This window comes from Lineus longissimus, chromosome 1 (assembly GCF_910592395.1).
Source record: "Lineus longissimus chromosome 1, tnLinLong1.2, whole genome shotgun sequence".
Classification (NCBI taxonomy): domain Eukaryota; kingdom Metazoa; phylum Nemertea; class Pilidiophora; order Heteronemertea; family Lineidae; genus Lineus; species Lineus longissimus.
In genome coordinates this window covers 26,724,469-26,748,668 of record NC_088308.1, presented here as the reverse complement: position 1 = coordinate 26,748,668, position 24,200 = coordinate 26,724,469, and the positions used below count along the sequence as shown (strand labels likewise).

Genomic DNA, 24,200 nt, shown 5'->3' with positions numbered 1-24,200 from the left:
CAAACGGAGAATTTTTTTCTGTATATGATTTTATAGCGATCTGCGCCCATGGCCGTATTTGCTGTTAATCTACTTGGATATTCCACTTCCAATCAGTGAGTATAGATGACTGCTTGGTCAACCTTCCATGCTAATGAACCAAATAGTTGGTTGCACTGAGTTCGTTACTGATACTCGATTGGAATAGGGATGGAACAACCAGAGCTCCGGTCAAAGTCTCGACCACCCGTTGACCTTTTGGTTACCACATAGGAGACAAGAGTCTGTGTTTGATAGGTTAATCAGGCACCAGACTAGGAACCCTTCACGTATTGAATTGGGAAGGGATTAGCTTTGACATACCTGATGACGCACCGCCAATCAGCTAATGAGTCCATTGAATTGCTCTAATTATTTTCATCAAAACGCCTACGACAGCTGTCCATTACGACAAACTGTTATCCATCTATTCTGTATGATACTGGTCCCTAGAACACTATTTAGTATTCCGTCAATATTGAAAGCTCTCTGGGCCGAGAGAGGGAGGCCACTAAAGCTTTGTTACACCCTCTGGCGAGACGTTTGAAACGTTGCATCCTACAATTGGATCATTACATTTGTATCATTCTGAGCGTTCGAGATGTATTGTGTCATATGAATTAGTAAATGTTTTTACTTCAGTTTTGTACAGAAAGGTCCAGGGTAAATGTTTTCAGTAGGAGCTTTTACTCATCTCCGCGTCTTCATTTATATCTTCAAATGTTTACTTTCAAAATTCTTTATTGTTATGTTATTAACGTCTCTCTATATAATATGCAAATCCTCAGAACCTTCAGCTCATTTAGTGGTATCGCCGAGGACGGGACTGCATCATTGCCCAGTAGTTATTAAGGGTACCTTTTGTATAAAGTGTACATATCACTAATTATAACCAGTGATCATGCAGACAGGCAAAGTTACAGCTTTCTTCCTTGTCTCCCCGCCTAAGTCTTTAAAGTAATACTTGCTCCTTCCTCATTTAGCGTTTTCGCACCATCACCATATCCACTGGCATACTTCTTCTTTGTCTCCCGTATAAGTCTTTAAAGAGATGATTTCGGTTATAAATAACGACTTCGTTTGTTGTTTGAACAGGATTTGATAAAAACTACTACTTAGGTTACGACTGTTTCAACCCAGCTAAGTAACGAGAGTAACAACACTACGGCTCTAAGAAGATGGAAATGGGCTTTATATAAACGAGTTGAAGCTTTGACTAAACGCATCATTTCCGATATGTTTTCTAAGCATTTTGTCTTTATGATATCAAATACTGGTATACTGATGTTTTCGTAAGGTGTTTCACGTTCATTATTGTCTTGTACGTGTAAGCCTTGAGGCAGCTGTTAAAAGCTTGCTTTGAGATTACCATAAAGACCCGGATCTTTCTAATTGTTATTTTGTACACTTAGTTCTCCGGTGCTCAGGTGCTGCAAAGCGCGTCAGGTGCAGCCTTCGCCTCTTCAAGCTCACGTTTCCTTATGCATCTCGTTTGACTTTGTTAAAAACACCTTAAGGGATGCTTGAAACCTTATTAGTAATATTCTCATCAAAGCTAGGGTATGTTTCCATATGAGCAGGCAAACTTTACAAACGATGTACTGCTATTATTCGCAAGGGAAAGAAGCTCGGACAACTGGGCTTTGCAGTCATAAGCCCTATTCGATATCAATGGGTAATAGATAACAGAAAAACTCTAAAGTTTTGAAACTTTTCTCTATTATTGAGAGTTTCGATATCGCTGACATAAATACCAAATCCAGCGGGCACAATAGTGTTGGAACAGAGAACAATGCAAACGTCATGCACCGACCTCCCACCAACATCAGTTTCTTACATGGGTAGGATTGGTAAACACTAAACAAAAGCTTACCCAAGTCCTTTGTCTAACCGAGGCTAACCCTGTCGGCAATTTTGTTTGATTGTTTCACCGCTGAATAGTGCTGTTATCTGGAAATATGTGCATTTAAGCCATTTGCATTTGCGGAACGATTCCAGTAACCACTCAGAAAATAATTTACTGCAAGAACAGGAATAAATCTTCCATTAGAAGCGAGCATTGCAATATCATTCACTTAATTGCGCAGTAAAAGCCGTCTAATGAGAGGTACTCATTCTAGTAATCCTCCCACCCACAATATTGAGCAATTCGAGTCAAATTTGCTGTGAAGTGCCATGATCAGTCTCGTAATATCTCCTCCGAAACGCGTCTGTTACGTGCAACAATTTAGTGTCAGATTATGCTGCTAGCCTACAATAAACTATCATGAAAAGAGCTATTCACAGCTAATGTGACCATAAACACCGCGGAACAAGATTACGTTTCCAGAATGAATGAAGATCTCATTTTGTAATCAATCGAAATGCCATTTTTCTTGACAGTGAGTTATATTGATTTGAATGGTCATTTTATCACTGGCATATTTTGAAAATAAATGTTCGTTAAATATTTCGACTTTTCTCGCGGCCCATCATCAGTGAACCGGTCCTCATTCTTATTGCCATCAACCTCTTGGCTGTTTGCTTGAAGTTGGAGAGGTTCGAGCAAAGCAGAAATAAATTATTGAAGTTGATTTCGAACAAAATTAGTTTTAATGCGTTTATGGGGAATACGTTGATAACCTTTGGTGGTTGATGTTTCTCGGCAACTGCCTGTTAAATATGGCCGCGACCATGTCGTTACCTTTCGCAAAGCGCTAGGATCTGTCATCAAAAGTCAGGAATGACTTGACGACAATTACGTGGAAATGGTTCTTCCAGTCACGCATGAGGCACCACCCCAATTACATGTACAGTAATTTTCGTAACCTCGCTATTATCTTTTATACGCTTCACACTCTATTCCCCCAGTTCGTTTGCATTAATCTGCTTTGTGAAAGATACTTCAAACATTTGCTTGACAATTAATATCTCAGAATATTCTTGCAAAACTTTTTCTTTAAACAGACGTGTTTGATGAACATACATGCTAATGTGGGACGTGATCATCCGTTGGTTATGTTCTTTTCCACTGGTATAAAAAAAGAACCGCTGTTATACGCCATGTATCCCTGTAATGAGATGCTCGTGACTGACAAACAAGACGGGGCTATTCCGTTACATAATGGTCCATAATGTAGAAACTCATATTGCAATATAGCACTAACGACAGAAGTGAACTTATTACCTCTCCTACATGTACTTCTATTATTAACATCAGTAATGAACAGACCGTGGGTTGGGTATATTTCAATGAAAACATGTCCCGGTGTAACATGTAGACACAAAGACGCCCATATTTAACAGCTCCACGTAGATAGCAACAGCCTCCTGACCCCTTCTGCAATCTCAAAACCTCTATTTCTAAGCTTGGAGGTTGGGCATGTGCACATTCTAATGCCGCCAGTGATAAGAAGATACAGAAAAAAGTGCCCGAGTGGTACTGAAATACCCTGCCAAAGAACTTGATCATTGGACTCTACTGCCGACAGGTATTACTGTACGTTTGTAAAGTTGTGACTCTTTTGTAAGAACAATTTCGCTTGGAGCTTATTGGATGATGTTAATGTAATACGGATTCCTCTCAAAAATTGGACCACACTGGCAGCCCATTTATTTCAATGCTCGGGATATTTTAATGCGTAGTATACATGAAAATAACGCCCATCATTGCGGTTGGAAAAAAATGTATGTCTCCGACTTCAAACGGGTAATGAAATTGCTGGATCACGTAAACATCATTATCGCCACATTAATCCGCGACTTTTTGAAAACGTTCGGAGAAGCCATATGTTTTACAAAAGGTGAAGCAAACCTACATTTAATACGCTCGGTTACCACGCTGTCGACAAAGGTAAGTTGCTTTCATTTTCTTCATTCTATCAAAAAACTTCCACTGGGTGCATATTTGTGTCTGCCGGAAGACATTTGATGTTTTTTCAGAAACTCGCGAACATCTATGTCCAAGAGTTTATTTACAATAATATGATTGCTGCCGGGTGAGGGTGAAACGCTGTTGCGTTTCATCGATAGTGAGCCGTATCAAATAACCATTACCAGTTTCTTTTACCTATGCGTCCCCCTCCAGCTGACTGAGTAGAGGAATATTATCTGATCCTCTGTGTGACCAAGCGTGAGGCTCGAACAGTCAAGGCCGCCACGATCTGACAGACCGGCATACCATATCGAGTATACGGCCATTAACAAGGCACTGATCTCCATCTGATTCAAGAACATGACCAAACGTCGAGGGCCACCAATCAAAAACACATCTTTGGCTGCGGGTTAGTGGCTCAAGACTACGTGGCTAGAAGCTGTGGGGAGCTCTGGATGGACTTGCCCGGGCGCTAATTTTTCTCCCGTTATAGGAACTACTGTTCGTATCGGTCATGTCGGTGATGTCCACTGGAAAAAAGAAATTCGCTGCCCGGACGCCCACCTTTGTCACTGCTGCAAAAAAGATAGTTGGATGGCCAATTTCGAACGCAAGGAAGTACAGAAGAATTAGATTGCGACAACTGCGAGCCTGGTGTAATTTCTTACAAGGAAACGCGAAGCCTCCAGTGACTTTCTAAGCTTCCTGTCAGCAGCTGTAACAAGTGTTTCATAATGACCAATAAAAGCTTTCAACGAAAAAAAAAATCTCACTGTCGAAATCATTTCACGGGAGAAGCGTGCTGTGGCTGTATCTTGTGAGGAGATTTTTCCATCTCTGACGATTTTAAGAATGATGTTGCGCATTATTTCCTTCACCCACTCCGACTTCAACTTAGAGAGTGAATTGCAGTCGTCTAATGATAACTTCCTTTTTAATGAGAGTGTACAGTGTACTGAGAGTGTACAAGTAAGCACACGCAACTTAAACTGTACAACAATACTTGCAATGTTCAGTCATGTACACGATCTTCATTTAGGCTATACTGTAAAACTCGCACTCATTGCTTGGTCGTACTGATAGCGCAGACTGTGGATGCAATCAACTTACCACGATCATTCCATTCCCTTTGGACAAATTAGTCACCACATGGCAATAAAAAGCCATGTATTTCGGGCCGATTTTACGATAAAGCAATGTGTTGGTCACTTCCCATTCATCAGCCAGCGAATCAAGATGTTATTGTCACCGACACCTAGCTTTTGTGGATTATCCTGCGCTTATCAGAGATGAAAAAAAATGTCTGCACCTCAAAAAAGCAGTAATGGCCACTGTGGACATCGCTGCTCTGACTTTGAAGAATTCCAGATTCAATTATATCAGATGAAAGACTCTAATTCATTTCCAAAATTTGCTGTGAATTGCACTTGATTTTTGTGTGGAAAACGGCCGCCTTTCTGAAAATCCTGGCTCCGCGTTGAGGGCGGATGGAGGAGTTGATATCGTGCTTGCGTAACCCAAGGCGTCAGCCGGTGGCGTTGGCCGTAATTTGAAGTGTGCCAAAGCAGTCCTGATTCGGCAACCAAGAGGGGTAATTATTTTCATTCTAAATATGGCTCATCAGCTGTACAATTTACATGTGACAACGATATTGCTATCAGACATCGTTCATCTTGACAAGTCTTATCGCCTATCCCTGTTTGGGTCTCAGTGAGTCAACCGGTATTCAGTGCACAAACGCCCGATGGAAGATAGTTTATCCTAAAGTGTGAAGCCGTGTATCTGCGAAATCTTGCGGTAAAGCGCCGCGATGGTCCTACAAATGACGAAATTAGGGACCTACACAGCCTAATGGATCATTAGTGATAGTTGTCTCTTTAACTGTTCCGATGTGCCATCAGTGACCGTATTGACCTGTCTGTCTCAGTATACCGCTTACGCATTTATGGTTTTTGAAATTTAAAAACTAAATTGCAAACCTTTAACCTGATGTACGGAAATCCGATAGAAACTACATGCATATACCGTCGCTTGCCACGATCAAAAAATGACTTGCATGTACGCCCAAGAGCAAACACGCTCATCATATAACGATGTAGTAATGAACCGCCGCTTACGGTCACTGATGAGAGGCAAGATGAAAGAAGACCTGGAAATATCTGGAGGCAAGATCATCTTGGTATTGATGGAGATAAACTGATAACCGATATGTTTCGCTTTTCGTCCGCCGGATATCAACTGAACAGCGGGGGCAATCTTCAAGGGTTGACTTTTACTTACTGAAAGGGAAGGCCGTAGCGATGTGCCATATACGATTGCTAGAATAGTAGACCATATCTAAGGTAAAAAGCCGTACAGGGTTAGCATGTAAAGGACAGGATAGACAAGGGGGTTGGCATTATCAAAGAATGTCTGGTCAGCGGGGTTAGCAATATGATCGAAAGGTCTAGATACTTGACAGATATAGGAAAATGCATACGTGCTGTCCTATACATGCTTCCCGAAATTGGTGGCTTGCATTGGAACTAACGTTTTCCCCCTTGTCCGTCATTAAAGGCATTCAAGTGTGTTGTTCAACCATGACTATCTCCTTTGTCCCTCCACCATAAGGCCTAGTTTCCCCTTATGACATCACTATTTCGGACACTAAGCGCCCCATTTCTGGAAAGGTGTATAGTGAATGGCATACACACTGGACAGCCACACAAGCAGGCGAACGCTGTGAACGCCAGTTGAGAAGTGATTTCATTTGGTTCACAATGATCATTCTGTCCACCAGTCATACACGGTCAGATTACATGCCCCAATCATAACACGACAAATAACCATTACAGTACTGTCAATTGCACAAAGCCCATTAAAGAAATTGTTGACTTCAATTTACATATTCTCCCCTCCGGACAAACAAGCTCTAATTATTGCCTTGGGTTTGGTCACACAGTCATGAACCTTTGTCTAGATATTGTTCTACCATTACTAGTTATCACGAATGCTGCACGCCCAAAATCATAACACGACAAATTACCAATTTCACAAAGCATTTAGTAAGTTGTTGACTTCATTGTTGTATTCGTTGGAACATTCTTCCCGAAAGGGTCATCGGAGAATTGATAGCAGCGTCCGTTTTGGCTCTTGGCTTATGACAATCAGCCGCAAATCCAGCTGTGTCGCTAAAGTTAACTTTTGAAGTAATTTTATGGCTCATTCCTCTTCATCAAATGATGAACACAATAGTCAAACTGGGGTTATCGATGATTGCAGTTTCCTTCAGTGGCAACTCATCACAGTCTAAGTTATAATTGGTAAACACGGGAATCAAATTTATGTCTCAATCATTGCGGTCTTCCCAGCGCAATTACAGTTTAAATTGGCTGGTGGCTTCATTGAGATTTTATATGGGTGTCAAGAATTGAAATCTCAATGAGCAACAGGACCTTTGAGAAATCTCTGTACCTGAGTGTCAGGTACCGTTTCAAGGCCCTTTCGTCGCCAAGTGTCATTTAATCATTTTGCAAATGCCCCAGTGATGACAGGCCAATCTTGTGTTTATTCCAATTGCATCTTCGGGAGCAACGTTTTGCCCTTCAATGACACTGGTACCCCTTCAACACCAGAATTTGTTTGCAAATGCCAAGGAACCACTATCATATTGCCATATTTCTTGTACGCTTGTTATCTGGTAAATGCTTCAGCAACTATGACACTGTCACCACCCTATTCAAACTGTTTTGGTACGGAAGTGATGTCTGTTTAACTGTTGGCGGCTACTTTAGAAAGTTTATGCGCAGAAAAGTTGTACAATGATGAGCTAATTATAGTGTTGACCAAGGAAGCGACAATTGGATAGCCGGAAAGTGGCGGCACTGATGACATTTCTATTGCAAAGTCTAGCAAATGTCGAGACAACATGAAAACAGGTGACATTTCTGTTTTGAGTTGTGTAACCGTGCAAACTTGATATTCCACTTTCACCTCGCCATCAGCATTGAATCTCTTTTCAACAATGAGATCGATTTTTTTAGTATAATACAAATTAACAATGGCGAATCGTTCCGCTACTACAATCTGCGACGAGATAAAATTCTCTTTTATCAGGCAGTCGTGATGCGAGGATTGCACGAAAGCTTTCGTTCCCGCCCTAGTTGCATGACAGTCCGATTAGACACAGTTCAGGTGTAATATTCTATAACCGTGACAAAAAGGCAGACCTGGTCACTCTGGCGCTTATGCAACGAAATGTTGATGCCACCATCGAATATGAAACGACATCTACCGCAAAGTTACCATCAGAATGATTGCATTCTCCAACCTCTTGTGCTAATCGATGACAATGCTGACAACGGCCATTCATATATCCGATTTCTCCGGACAGCTCAGTTTATTGAATCGTGCTGAACAATACGCTACTGTTCGATGGTGTTGCGATATTCAATGATCTGTAAGCGATGGAATTGATATTGTGTCACCTCTCATCCTAGCTCCGATCGTGGTTGATCATTTGATTTGCGATCGATTTGTGGTAGGCGCTAAATATTTTGATTAAGACGCTGAGTTGTATCGCCTGATTTATGATTGATGATGACTAGTTGATTTCTATTTGAGCCCAGGATTTTTTATCGCGTGATTTAGGCATCATAGTGTTCGTTTAAAAGCTAACTAAGTTTTCAAAGGTGCATATACTTGGTTATAACGTGAGTAACTAAGTTATGACATGAGTTCATGGTGTAGACAGATGGAGAGGCAACAAGACAAACCGCCTTTATTCTTAACCAGTATCTTAGCCAGTGTTAATAGTTCTCTTAATTGCGTTTCTCGGCGGCGAGTCTGGTGAAAGCCCATCATGTCCCAGTCATGATACACACGCTTTATGCCTAGTCTTGCAAACGCCCTTTTGATGTGAGGTAGATTCGTACTCGACCAAATTTCATTTCCGCCATCGAGATCCTGGTGGCTGCGTGATTCGTGCGAAAATTGGATTGTACCACAGGAGCCGGATAAATGGCGGTAGACCCTTTGCCAATCAAACACAACAATATAATTCCCCAGAGAATCTATCACTTTGAAGACTGTCGTGTTATATGATTTGGAAATACCACTTTGGCTCTTGCCGGAATCGCTTTGAGTAATGAAAAGACAGGGTGCTTCATGGATGACATCTCGGTATTAGTATTGGTGATTTAGGGGATGTTAGTGCTACATGTCATAATCTAGGTAGTTGTTGCTTTGGTAGCCGCCACATCACTTTTGTGACAACAAAACCAAACCGGAATTCTGTGTCGTTCGAAGCTTCTATTGATTTCACATTTGTTGTATTTGTTATCAAAGCAATGATGCTTGATCGGTTTCTGTAAGTCTTTCATTTATCGAGACAGGATAATACGATAAGTTATTGCTCCGATGCCGATTCCTGACGACATTTATGGCAAGTCAGCCACTCATCTTCTTTAGCCATTTGCTCTTCATGAATTAGGCCTACCACTCACCTCACCACTCAACCTATCGCTGATATTTACTTAATAATGACGGCTGTTTCACCGTAGTAAAAAGGTATGACAGATTACATTTTCTTTAATGCTTTAATGATGTACCGGTTCAGGTAATGATGACAAATTGGGTGGTGTACGGTCTGCTGGTCATTGAGCTGTTGATGGGATTTCTTAAGCCAATGGTCAATAAACCCACCTGTAGTGGCACACAAACGCAAGTCCTGACGGTGTATATTCTTTGGTGGGTTAAATACCTTGTCGGGAACTCCCTCAAAAAAGCTTCAGTCTTGAAACGGTTATTAGTCGCATTTCTCACTGCCTTTAATCCGGTGCCTCGTTGTTCGTGGTAGATTTACGCAAGCTATGGTGACATACTCTCATAAACCATGTAATATTTACTAACTGTGATACCCACAAATACTATATTACCTGTGTCACATGACCACGTTCCCCATATCAAGAGAATTGATTTTTACTTCTCTGTCTCATTAACCACTATCACCAGACCATAAAGTCATAACGATCACTGCTAACGGTCATCGACTAACGGGATTAAAGAGAGACAAGAGAACCCTTCAGGGGAAATAGCCACATTGAGATCGGATCAAACCCACTCATAGTTGATAAGGATAGCGGATATATCTGTTAAATCGCCTTGTAGTCTTCAGCAGTACGGCCGAGTGACACCGCAAACTGCTTTTCCACAGTGGCGAAGCAGGTTGACTATAAGCTATTGAGCAACCGCCCGTTTAGACAAACACATGATTTTTTTAAGTGTGTGTGCTTTTCGTTTATCAATAATGGTAATTTATCCAAATGTGGAAAGATGATCCTAGTAAATAAGTCGTAAAAAATCCCTTCCTTCATTATTGCTGAAGAGGATGTTAGACAAATACCGGAAGGGAAATAACGTTGTTGGCAACTTCAGGAAAGGTATTAAAAGCATTCAGTTCTTGTGACCAACCACTAGGAAATGCCTTAGTGTTTGGTTCTTGAAACTAATCAATATGCACAACAACTCCCCCCAGAAAATTCCTTTAACAGTCAATTCTTGGAACCATTCAGAAAATGCATTAACAGTCAATTCTTGGAATTAATCACCATGTAATACAACCTCTGGTCAGAAAATGCAATAACATTCGGTTCTTGGAACCACATCACCATGTAATATAACTTCTGATCAGAAACTATCTTGATATTCGGTTGACTGGACTAATGACCATGTGATACAAGTTCAAGAAATGTTATCAAAAAATAGTCCAATTTGGATGTGAGAATCTTGATGAAAGGGACCAGTTTTACAATTCAGCTGCCGAGCTAGCTATTTTGCTTTACTGTCGGCCTATAGGTGCTGAATTAATCGCCTCATAGAACAACAAATTAGGCGGAGCTGTTACATTAAGTGAAAATCGATACTTTCTCAGAGATAAGAAATGTGTTTACCCTACCCAAAACTAAATAAAAATTCATCTGAGCGTCAAACGCCTTCAATTTCCTCTGCCAAACACCTCCTGGTGTGATGTTTGTAGGGAATAACAATGATGTCCACACCAGGGAATAGCGGATATTACTGTCCGGTTGCCTGCATGATTTGTGTGGCTGGGTGTATCAGGACCCCGGTCATCAGTAACCCAACACCTTTACGATATGCTACACAATCAAAGTATGCATGGATGCACCCCTTCGATTGGTCTGTTAGCAACACCGAGTAGACAGTGTGAAAGAAAATACGGATGACTTTATAAACAGCGGTATCACTGCTGATCAAAGGGACTTAAAAATATACATGGGGGCCTGACGGGCCTCGTGATGTGGATATTGTCTGTCAGAGTGATAGTAAAATGGAGGATAGAGGAGATTTTGGAATCACAAAGAAGGTAAACCTATACAATTATGGACCGGCACACGTGGGCTAAGTTGTCCACTAGCATATTTCCTTGTTTTGCAAAACAGCTAAGCCTTCTCCGAAACACGATCTTAGGTGCTATTTTAAAATGGCCAGCTATTGTCAGAGTTGTAAAGATCTGCTTGCCTGTGTCGATGAGTTGCCACCTACTCACTGAAGAAGATTTTGTTGCAACGTGATATTACAATAATGATGCTGGGAGAAAAAAGCTGTTTATAGAAAAATAGGGAAACACGGGCAGCCTTGTTTTACCTGTCTTCGAAACTATTACGTCCACCTGCAAGGGGCTCGATATATTTTTGATTATTCCATAGAGTAGGCAGTGAAAGATACTACACCACTGAGATTATTCAGGAATCGAGAATCCATTAAAAAATTACAAAACTGGACAATATTTTATTTCTTTACTTTAGCCTATACGAGAGCCGAGAATGGCGAACATTCCTAAGGCTTTTTGTTGGTGATTTAGGATGCGATTATGTTGCTTAAAATGACCGGCTGCAAAACATTGTTGGATTTGTCGGAACTAAAGCAAGAATATCCTCTTGGTTCAGTGGAACCATTGTTGGGAATTGGAGAATTTAAAGCACTGTTTAAAGGAAGCGGCTACGATTTATCGTGTTGGCAGGTCAATGATGACAAAGCTGTGTCTGATACTCATGTCGAACAACTGCATTAAAAGATGTCTCGTCACCGAATACGATGAAACAAAGAACAAATATATAGTAAACGCTGCAGACCCAAACATTTAAAAAAACATTCCAACATAAAGAGATATGTTACCCTAATGGCCTTTGGTGTTCTGTTAAAGACCATTCATCCCAATAAAAACCCATCTCTATCCTCATTGGTGTCATTCATTGCAAGTCACGACAAACTACATGCGACCACAAAGAAAGTAAAAATATGGCCAGTGATTTCCCACGACGAGGAGAAAGAAATGTTAATTATGATATGCTATTGAAAGTCTTTTGGTCTTTTGGTAGTTTAGGACTTTTGCCAACAAAAATCCGTTCAAACCTTGGTCGTTCCGTCAAACATTGCTTTCTTCAGCATTGGCGATTGCATCCGATTCAGTGACCGTCATTTGCAGTTTAGCTTAGTAAGAGTTATGTGATCCATAGAGCACGTGAACTGGCGTTAAATTGAAATTTAATCTCACGTTTCATCCAATACTCAAAACTCTAGGGAAGCTTTTCCTGTCAGGGGCGTTTTACCGCTGAACAAGCGGTCGAGTTGCAGAAGATAAATGAAGCAAAAAAGTTAAAGTAACGGTTACTGCACTCAATCTGTGATTATTGCGACAAACCCGAGATTATTTCACGCCAGAAAAGAAGCTGACAAAGGTGTATTTATTCATCGTCACTCTTTGGATTGCAATAATATCTCTTTGTTCATTATTCCTGGGCAAATGGACTGGTCGTCTTTCGTTCTCCTGTTATCTTGGGATGATTAGTGGTCACATATAAAGCTGCTTGAAGCGATCTTTATCTTGGTAATGAGAAATGGCTTTACAGTTCCCTGCATGTTACTCTCGCCCTTATCTCCTTTTCTTTTAAAAAAACCACTACGAACTGCAAATTGTCTCATCGATTTCTCTTAGATTTTTGCTAATTTACTGAAAGTGGCCACTTGTTATTTCAAACTATTGCCTTAATTGGAAAGTGACTAAGCATCGCTTAACCAGTCCCTTCCTGTGATCTTTTTCTTGAAAGAAACAACTTCGAATCATGTGTGTCCACAAGGGTTACGTTTAATAAGTCAAGAGTGAGCCAAAATCAAGAGTGAGCCAAAATAGGCCATTAAAAACTGTTTTTTTTAAAATATGTTTGTCTCGTACCCCTGTGCTTGTATCGAACTATAACGACGTGGTGGATCAACCGGATGATTGACTTGAACCTCTTAGCGCTGGCGACAGCTTCATCATCTCGTTATCGCTGTCATTGTGCATGGTTACAGTGTTTGATGCTTTATTGGTTACTTGAAGCTACACCCTGTCCGTGATATGGCGCAGCAATTTATAACTCCGAACTGCCTTGGTTTTATAGATTTGTTAGTTGCATCACGTCCAAAACAGCTTTCTGGTATTATGAATTGATTCGAAAGATTTCAGGGATTATAATGTATCCCTGTGTTGCCATTGACCTCTGTTGTTCATTGCTTCGCCAACGCATGAGAACGGATTGGCAAGGTCCCTTCCCTGTGTCCCGTGGCACGGATTATTCCGATAGCCTACGTTGATGACCCGTATTCGGCATTAAAATCATAATCGCCTCTTTCCTGCCGGTGCCCAATCGAATGAATACAAGAACAAGCGGGTTACGGGCCAAAATGAACTCGCCGGAATCTTCTCTCAACGGATTGTAGGGGTGTGTACATGGTGGAATGCACTTCCTTCACCCCTCAATTTCACTTTTCACAAATATCGGGCGAGTCTATGGTTACAGGAATTCTAGTGCCCACTATCATCGTACGGCCAGTCACGTCGATTTGGCACGATTTGTCATCCATGTAACCTGATATAAGCAGTTTCAAGGACAATCATCTGAAAATTTTACTCCTGAGTGGTACCGACACTCTAGTTGGATTCAACTTTTCCGTTGGTGATGATAGGAATAATGGCCATATTATTCGTTTGATGATAGCTTTGAAATCGGACCCAAAAGTTGGTAATCGAACAATGGATTTAGCAAACATCTTGCTTTACAAGCTATGCATCAACCTCCGTCTTCTTAATAGAAATACAGTTCGTGCTTTCAACGATCGAATGGACAATTCCCATTTTCGTTTGCCTCCGCGAAAAGAGCGTGATAAAGTTCCCGTTAGCAAACATATTGGCTGCGAAATTTCCATTAATTCTATTAATTGCGATGGACCAGATTGTACAAATCGATGGAAATAGAATCGACTGGCGTGATGATGTAGGATACAGTGAAACTATAGCTATTAGATGCTGGCGGACTTAGACATACATTTATGGTTGTATTAACATGTATGTACTTGTATACATAGACTAAAGCGACGGTTAACGGGAACAGGAGCAGGAACATTCTATAACTTCTCAACCAAATACTGAGGTTAGAGATGGAAAATCACTTCGTGATGCAAAACAGGCGTCCACCAGCAGTCCCATGAAAAAGATGTTCAGTGCTAATTTTTAGAAACACTAACATTGGGATCGTCTCATGCAGGGAAAACGACGGAAGATCTTCTCCTTTTTCCAGGGAAAAAGGAACCGTCTCACCCATGATACCATTTTTCAAAAGGTCACTATGCTAGTCAAGTACTTCGCTATCTATCTTCCTTTCTCATGACACTAATGCGTAACTTTCTTTATATCTTTCAGAATGATGGGTAAAAGTCGTATAAGAGGCACAGATAGCCGGTCCAATGGAAATTAATGTCCATCACCCCATGATAAAACCAACATCATCCAACTGTCGTAGTTAGAGAATACCGATTCGCGGACAAGAAATGCTTACACCTACTTAATCGTGGACCGTAAAACATCGGATAACTCGTTTGGATACGGCAGAAGCTGATGTATCTGGAGGTTAAGACCTACTTTATAAGTTTCTAAGGAGGAATGCACGATGGGCGACGCGGATATAGTGCCCTATGATGTCGACCCCACGGTTGGGTCGGCAAATGTGACGGCTGTCGTGAATATCTCGAATGAGGAAGTCGGGAACGATGCCATGCCCTTGTACGGGAAGGCTATTTTGATTGTGATGTATTCTGTCGTCATCATTCTTGCCATTGGAGGAAATGCTGTCGTCTGCTACATTGTTCTGGCATACAAGCGCATGCGCACGGTGACAAATTATTTCATTGTTAACTTGGCTGTGAGTGACATTCTGATGGCATCACTGTGTATACCGTTTACCTTCACAGCGAACCTTCTCGTGAACTACTGGCCGTTCGGCCGCGCAATGTGCCCAATCGTCACCTTCGCCCAGACTATGGCAGTATTTCTCAGTACATTTACACTCGTCTCCATCAGTTTAGACAGATTCATAGCCATCATATATCCATTACGGCCTAAAATGACGACAAAACAAGCAGTGTTGGTGATTGTGACGATTTGGGTGATGTCCTCTGTTATATCATTACCAACCGCGATCGTTTCTGGGACGATACAAAGACAGGTTGGACGACAGTCGCTCAGCTTCTGTGACGAGTTGTGGTCGGAGCGGCAGAAGTTTCACTATAGCATTGTAATTATGACTCTGCAATACTTCCTTCCATTGTTCATACTTATAGGCACATATATGAAGATTGGATATATCATCTGGGTGAAGAAGATTCCAGGAGAGGCGGTTAATATTAGAGATCAACGAATGGCAAAGTCAAAAAGAAAGGTAAGCAAAGTACATGACGGCATGATGAGCATACTGCAAATTATAAAACAAGTCTTCGGCTGCATGAGCCTCTCCTTCAAGATACAAACCACGCTCTGAGGTTTTGAACTTTGAACTTTCTTTCGGTCAGCACAAGAAATATGCACCCCGTAGTGGGTTTTTTAACTGCAGTGGCATAACTTTTTGATCTAAATACACCGTACAAGTTGGGGCTGAGTATTGGAGAAAAGTATCATGACATGAGAACTGACCCCTCTGTCAACTAACTTTATGGCCCAATTTCTAATGATAATCTTTGACAATGTTGTTATACAAAATCAAAGCAATCAATTACCGTTGATTATAAGGGTCAAGTAGGATCCGCTTTCTATGATCTCCGTCTTCTAATCATAACCTCAGGTCATATCGCTCCTTCACGCCTTCTGTGAAAATGAATCAAGGCGCTGGAACCCTTTAGGGACATATTCCCTAACTCAACGCGCTCATTAAAGAAGCTAATATCCGCCTGGGGGCCTGATCATTATATATCACATTTCCATCAAATCAATTCAAAATGTCGACTTCCTGCTTATAAGTTGGTTATTATTCTACCAAGGGAGTCGGCGTAGGGATATTAATTTGACTAATTTACCATGTGGTCTCTGAGAATCGCCTCTGACAGTGTGAGGATGGGGAAGGACAACGGAGAAAATATGAAATAGACAAGGATGTATTCTACACCCAGTTCCCCACTGTTCGGGTCTGAGATTTGACTAGACTTGAGTAAGAGGAAGAAGTTGCAGCTGCACATGGCGAACTCAAACAGAGGTATTCTGCCCAGAATTCACAGGTTGCAAACCAAGACATGCTATCGGCCACTTAACTGAAATATTAACCAGCCCATTAAGAGCAATTGCTGATGGAATTGGTCTGACGCAAGGTATATTGGCTGACGGTGGTCGTCATTGTTGGAAGGAATGAAAAGTGATGCATCAATGTGACAGCTCGGGGGGAAGCTTGCAGGCGAGTAGTCGGTATCAGGTATAGCCTACGCCTTGACCGAACATGTTTAGCAGTTGGACAAGACCCGAACTCGAGCGGAATTTCACAAGCTTTGTTTCATGAACAGTACTTCAACAAAACTATATATAAGAATCATTGAAAATGTTTCATAATGATGAGCATACATTTCGCTGACTGGTGTGTATGTAGATGCTAAGCTGATAACTGCAGCCTGAAGCCAACGACAAACATATACCCATGTCAGTGCCTAGTATGCGTTTCATATTACTTGTAACTAAAAAGATTCCTGATCAGATGTTCGGCAGACCTGCGGCTCTCAAAGAATCTGTAAGAAGAAAAAGAGTTTCTGGTCATTGCTTTCAAGCCTTTTTGAGACTCTTATGATCCCATGCCATTAAGACAAGGAGGCAGGCATGCTCAGCTTGCCACTTGATTCAATTAGAAGGCGGCAGAACCTCAATGCCCACGTTCCCTCAGCCTGTCGGATCGCACCACTTTCAGAAAACATATCGTCAGCTGGTCCAATAAAGGCAGATCTTTCATGACTGCACAATCGCTCAAGCATAATGATGGCATTTTCTTCCAATGCTCCTGACTTCCTCTTCTCGAGCGGATAATGGCAAAGTCTCAAAAACGCACTTACGGCCGGGAGATACCTGCAATTTGACATCGACGTACATGATCAAAGACGAAAAAGCCTTGATAAGAAATATTACTCCTCTCAACTTGCTACAGAAATGGTCCACCGCTATTTATCTTCAAGACTACTAATTGATTAGACCGTATCAATTTGGGTAGTACCCGTTTTTTCCAACGAAAGATAGTCCGGGGATTGTTTGTACACTTTCTGAGAGTAAGTTGAGTTTTGTACAGCAACAGACCTTCCAAGGAAATGCCTCAGTTAGCCTGTGCATTGCTATAGTTAATCATTTTTAGGATACTTTTATCAATACTCATGTCCGATTGGTATATGACTCTTCCACCATGATACTTTTTAGTGCTCATTGAGCACAGTGAGACATTATTTCATCAATGAAATGCGATAAGAGGAAAAAACACCTAACCCTGGAAAGTCACCTTCGAAACCATATATCAGAAATCCGCCGGGGAGATATCATTGATTACCCCGTCCAGAGTCAGTTAGACACGTGCTGATCGTTCAGCTTCCGTTGAAGGTATGGAAGGGTGAACAAAATAGAGTGGCCAACTTGAAAGGCAGATGCAAAATCAAATTAGACTGCTGATGTTGTTTCCGTAGATTCTCGTTAAAGGAAAGTGTTATTGCTTGAAGTAATCAACTTTTAGGTTACTCAAAACTGATTGGAAGTTCAGGAAGCCCAGCCATGTGAACCAATACACTTTGGAAGCAGACAAATCGTTTTCGAAGCTATTTATCAACGACGTATCCTCCAATAAGATGCTGTAAATCTGACTGGATTGTGTTTGAGAAGCATTAACCCTCAGGCGTTTGACCTCGGCAATGACCAGTTGTAGACCGGGATTCGGGGTTGAAAAGCTTCTTCATTCGTTACACGCGGGTGCCAGCAACCTCTGAATCGGCTACAGGGGCATATTCCCTTCTCATCATTGAAGTTAAAATGTCTTTCAGTGCAACTAAAGTATATAAAGTTTATATGAAATTTATCTAAAAAGGTAAATGTACGCGACGGCCACATGTAGATTCAGATTCTCAGTCTAATGGGCTGAACCACTCGTTTGCGGAAGGTTCAGCGGTCCTGTGCGGAAGGTCCAGCGGTCCTGTACTGGCTAGCCTAAGGCCTACGATTCCTGGTCGCTGCGATAATGAGACACCAACGAGATACTCATTTTTCCTGAACTTGAGACCTTACGACAGTGTGCGATAATGTCCACGAGAGTAACTGTGATAACATGATAAACACGGATGGTTAGAAGCACGTTCGTAATGCGTAACTTCATCGCCTTGTCAGGATAACCGAGTTGCCTGTCTCATCGCTCATCATGCTCATTGCAATAAGATAACAACGATCATGTGAGGTTGCAACTAACTTCACTGCTCTTCTTCAAGTCTAACCGAGAAGGTGGTTTTCTGGTCATATATCGATATACTGTATCTATTTATAGGAGTGGCAGGGAGTAAAAATGAGTTTCTTTGTCTTCATCATCGCTTATTGCCAACGACCATGCTTTTATATCTAAAAAATTGTAATCTATCAAAACCATATTTTCAAGTGTTAATCTTTCATCCCGATAAAAAAGACATAATCTCCAGTGCGAAATAGTTTCTATATCCTGGGAAACAGCTCAAATGTTCACTTAATATAATACTCTTCTCTGCATATATATATCAGCTGTCTGATTCATTTCCAATAATCCACGGACGCAAAAACGTATGGTACAGCTTTCCAGAGTGGGGCTTTGCCATGCTCATTGCGCAGTGATAGTGAATATTATCGCTGCATTGGAGAATGGGGCTTTGCATCTAAGATCTTGCTCTGTTCGTTTCGAGAAGATAGGAGAAATGCCTGTGGCAATACCCCGATTTGAATTTGAATTTCTATATCGGTCTCTTGGGGTCAACAGCATTACATTTCAACTGCAAGCGACGAAACTCAGATGTTCTTTTTTCTATGTGTTACACTGAAGCTATGCCTTATTTTGTATTCTAAATCCACTATCAGTCGCCTGGGTGATTATCATAATATTCTCGGAGGATGTATGGACCTAAGCAAGGATCTTTTCCAAAATGATCCCATGCCAAAGAAGTCGTTTTTCGTCAAAGGCATTGCAGTCTTGACAGATATACAGTTATACAAAAAGTACCACCCTGTCCTATATAGCCCATGTCACCTTTAACCTTTAACACAACTCTATAATACCCTGTATTAAGTCCACCCAAAATATCATTTGACCCATGCACCTAGACAATTACAGGCTATTCTACTTGACCTAACTATGCCATAACCGGTATGACCTCAGGGGGACCATCTAAGTATCATCCATTGACAAGCCAATACTTCAATTGAGGAAGATAAAGTCATCTCCTCTCACTTACAATCACGATAAACTGAGGTCTCCCAACGCCGTACAATCACGTTCCCCCAAACCATATTGACTTCCTCTTTACCTTGTTATAGGATGATCATTGCCTACTAGAGCCTGAATTATCAAGGGGCGCTACTCGATGAGCTTTTAAATTTGATGAAGAGCAGTGGGATATGGGCGCCTGTAAAACATGAAAAAAGAAATGATGAAATGATGACATGATGAAATGAAATGAATAGAATTCGACCCATATATAGGGCCAATTCTGGTCTGAAGCGTTTGGTTTGAATAAAAATGGAACTGATTCAGGGCGGCTACCTCCGGTATGCATGCAGCGTTGATGTAATCAACAAAAAAATGACATGATTATCGGTTAGGTAGCACCACTCCGATCGGGATACTTCAGCAGAATATCTTAAATGGGATATGGCATTATTGGGATATTTCATCTAAGTGTCACCTATGCAAACAGTCTTCTTTCATTAACTCCATTGCCATTTCATTTCTGTAGCTTTTCTTCATTTCTTCGTTTACAGACGCCCGTAGAATCTAACGATTCATTCTCATCACTTCTCTATTTTCCCAAGACAATTTGCCTGATTTGATTTTATCAATTGCTTCATCATGAATTGTCCTTGAATTCGAAGTGCTCTCAATAAAATGCGATCAATACGAATCCCAGTTGTTCTCTTGGTGATATGCGTCAATAACTGAGTTGAATGCGCTTAAATTCACTTGATGAAGGGCCCTATTTGGCCTTTTAGCTAAATGACCTTTTTGTGTGTCGTCGGAAAATATTGAAACTTCTTGCAGTGTTTTCAGAGCTGGTAGATAGTGAAGCAGTACGGGTTAGAACAAAGTAATATACATCTTTAAAACAATAGCATATTCTTAGAGGCTATCCGAAGACCACCCTAAATGTCATATTCTCTCCTATTCTATTATACATGGATAGTTAAGAATGCATAACCTATCAAGTAAGAGCTGTGTTTGTTTTAAATATTTTCTTGGATGTGGCAAATACGGCAAACAATGTGATGATTGGATTTAGGCAATTTTTTTATGGATCCGTTGGTTTTGTATCAAATAGTGCCAGCTGTGTCAACCATCGTTTATTTCAATAGAAATCGGGAACAATTCGTCAGAGTAAAAGAATGTAGGGAAATTCTGACAAAGGCAACATGTGCCTTTCAATACAGAGAAAAGGAACAAACAGCTCGTGTTACAGAAAAATGTATCTTGAAGCATCTGTGGGGCAAGTTGGTGCAAAAATGGTCCTTGCGCTGATGTTGACATGTATCTTAAATCTTCACAGAATAACATATTCTCAAAACAATAGACAAATATGCTCTTGGCATTGCTAGCAACATTGACTCCATGAATTCTAGCTGTCAAACTCGTTCATTTATATTTCACTCCAGGGGGAAATGATCGCGTCTGTTGGTGACGTGGCGCTGAGTGAAACGAATTAAATTTCTTAGCAAGAAGACAGACGGCAATGATTTCAAATTGGGTACACGCTCAGAGTTGAAATCGGATTTACTATCGAGTAAACCCATTTAAAGAGAAATGTATACTCCCTCTTCCCAGTGGTCCACTTCCTTGACGTGTTGATCGAGACGGTATATGTTGTCATTGTCTCTATAGTTGTTGTATCCGCTACGAGAGTCATGTTTATGCTTCGTTTTACTATAGATAATCGCTTTGGGGGGTGATGGTATATACTATGGAGTAACTTTGGTTCTGTTGTCATCTTTTGAAATGAAACACTATAGGGGAAGTCTCTCCATCGTTCTATTTGAATGCGCTTCGACACCCTTGAGAATATGTTACGCGGATAATCTATAAAAAAAACTATTTTCAGTCAGTTAGCCTGTCATCTTTTGTGAGGAAACTGTGTATTTTTAGTCATCATTGACCGGTGGATTGATACGTTTGTTCCAGCGATTGTGCAATGGTGCAATGATGGAACCAAGGGAACTACAGTGAGCAAAGAGAATGTCACCTCAATAGCCATTTGTACTGCGCGATTAAGGTCCTTTGATTATATTTGACCAGATGGTAATAGTAGAGGTGATTTGATGAGCTCTCTGGCCGGGTTTCGGTCAGGGTAATGATTAGCATCAGGATATAGGGGTTTAAGGTTAGGGTCATTCAAAGGCCTACCATGACTTTGAGCAACGTCACGAAACCAACGATATATATATGTACAGGAATAGAAATTCAATGTACAATTTGGTTTCCTTTCGTTGTTCAAAGCCAAGTTAGCCCAATTCAGTGATGAAAAACGTTTCTCTAAGGCCAATAGCACAGAACCTGGGCCATTTGCAGATATTGATAAATTTTACATCAATATTTTATACTTTAATACTTGTGTCGAAATGTGTGCAGTACGCACTTGTTTCGGATGTCAATCTCAGTATTCGTTTAGTTCTAATGCGCAACGCGGCAGTGGCATCACTTCGCTTTCCCATTTGCCCCTCTACCTTTTTTTAAATCATCCGCACTGAATTACTAATGAATTCACTAACGCGTCTAGCGCTTTCTGGAATAACACAGCCTACTTTGTTTGGCGGCTTCAAACAGCGCTCAGCATGTCGTTCGTCAATCATGGCCGAAAAGATTAACAAAAAGAAAAACACGTCCAGGAGACTCTGTATAGATGACACTAGACTGAAAAAAGAAATTACGACAAAAGAGAATGTGCGACATGTAAATGCCTTACTCATGGAAGGCAACTAATGAACCAGCCTACATCTCTAATTGAAAAGCCTGCTTAGGGAAGATTTAACTAGGCTTTGAGTAAAACCTTTTCATCTAGGTATTCATGATGAGTTAGTACAGTTGAGTAGATTATCGCTAAAAAACCGCACGATTGATTTCTTTTGCAGACACAAGAGCATTTTGTTCTCGTTCGATCTGGTGTCGGCCATTTTGCAAATTGGCAGCCATCTTATTTTGTCTCCTCCTTCTCTTTTCAGATGGTGAAGATGATGATCACAGTTGTTATGATCTATGCCGTCTGCTGGTTACCTCTGCACACCATCACACTTATACAAGCTTTTAATATCAACCTCTACCGAGACCATACCTACATGGTGGCCATGTGGATCGTAAGCCAATGGCTAGCCATGAGCAACAGCTGTTATAACCCCATTGTTTACTGCTGGATGAACGCCACCTATCGGAATGGTTTCCGTTATGTTCTGCGGTTCTGTCCATGCGTGACTTTTGACAGAGAGAATGCGCACGATGATCATATGAGTCGGACAAATACTTATGTGACCACGATTAGAAATTATGACTATAATACGAGCAAGCGGACTTGTTCTCAGAAAGTGGTTCAGAAGTCTTCGGACAGTGCTTCTTTGAGTAGTGGACAGGAGAACCATGGGGAATATGTTCCACTGCAGAAGTTAAAGAACGGGATTCCGCCACCAGCCGTAGAACTGCCGGGAATGAAGCAGCACGAACCGATGTTTGATTCCAGTTATGATGAAAACTAGTTCCAGTGGCGCTCCAGTGTCCAGACTGGGTGCCTCGTTTCACGTTGGCGTTACGTCATGGTTGTGCGGATTAAGCACGTACATGCAGGCACGCGCGCGCCCACTTCCTCTTGTCTATGCCAACTCTATTTCGTGGCTCGGGTGGCAGAATGCGACGCGGCAATGCCACATGGACCGACTCCATTATCACCCATTTGATTCTTGGATCCACCAGCAGAGGGCAATTCCGCCCACTGTGTCATTGCACTTGGATTCGATTTGGTGTATTCATCTGTTATGTACTATAAATTATTGTTGATGAACAATGTTGTTTATGAACAATGTTAATCAAAATGGCTGTTGATTGTACTTCTTGTAAAAGTAACTCAGTGAAATGAGGCCTATCAATTATCGATTATCTTTAATCTAAAGTGTAAATGATTCAAATCGGGATGCTGTTGCCTTGGTTTACATTGCAAGGTTGAAAATTCGTGGTTAATCGCCCGTGAAAAAGGAAACCCTCCTAGTAGGGATACACACCTGACACAAAAGGATATCTACATATAATATTTATATATGCGCCGCTTGTGCCGTGCAGAATATTTCAATGAAAAAGAAAGGTTATGGTTATAAGTGTAAGGTCTTTGGTTTCTATAGCTCTGCAGAGTTAAAGAGGACACCCGCCTTCATCGCCTTGGTTTGTATTGATTGAATTCGGCTTGGTGCAACCTCTTCATCAGGGAATTACTTGATTAGTAATTCAAAATGGCCGCAGGATCGGAAGTGGGGGAGCGCATTGACCCCTTGGAATAGCGGCTTTGAATTATACTCGTGACTATTGCACTACCTCCCAAAAAAGAATCTTTCTTCTGAGAAGAAATTAAAAAAGGAAAAAAATTATGTTTGTCTTCTGTGAATTGTTAAAAATGTGGATTACTGTCCTTGCATCATATTCACATCGAACATATCAGTGCATGGACTATGGACTTATATTTTGTACAGATATATATGTATATTTTGCAAGATTCTATGTTCCAATGATGTGTAGTTGTATAAATGATGATG

General features: G+C 41.1%; 1 protein-coding gene across 4 annotated transcripts in view; it reads left to right on the top strand.

The window, feature by feature from the left end:
- Positions 1-23,399, top strand: part of LOC135482535 (RYamide receptor-like) — an 83,972-nt gene extending 60,573 nt beyond the window's left edge. For 2 of the 4 annotated variants that reach the window (XM_064762643.1, XM_064762652.1), the window contains exons 3-4: positions 14,610-15,624; positions 22,632-23,399. In XM_064762643.1, coding sequence (XP_064618713.1) covers positions 14,857-15,624; positions 22,632-23,156 — 1,293 coding nt within the window. In that variant the 5' untranslated portion in view covers positions 14,610-14,856 and the 3' untranslated portion in view covers positions 23,157-23,399. Of the gene's footprint in view, positions 1-9,005; positions 9,032-14,275; positions 14,341-14,609; positions 15,625-22,631 lie in introns of those variants that run through there. The other 2 variants (XM_064762669.1, XM_064762660.1) reach the window with 2 other exon arrangements.
- Positions 23,400-24,200: the final 801 nt, after the last annotated feature.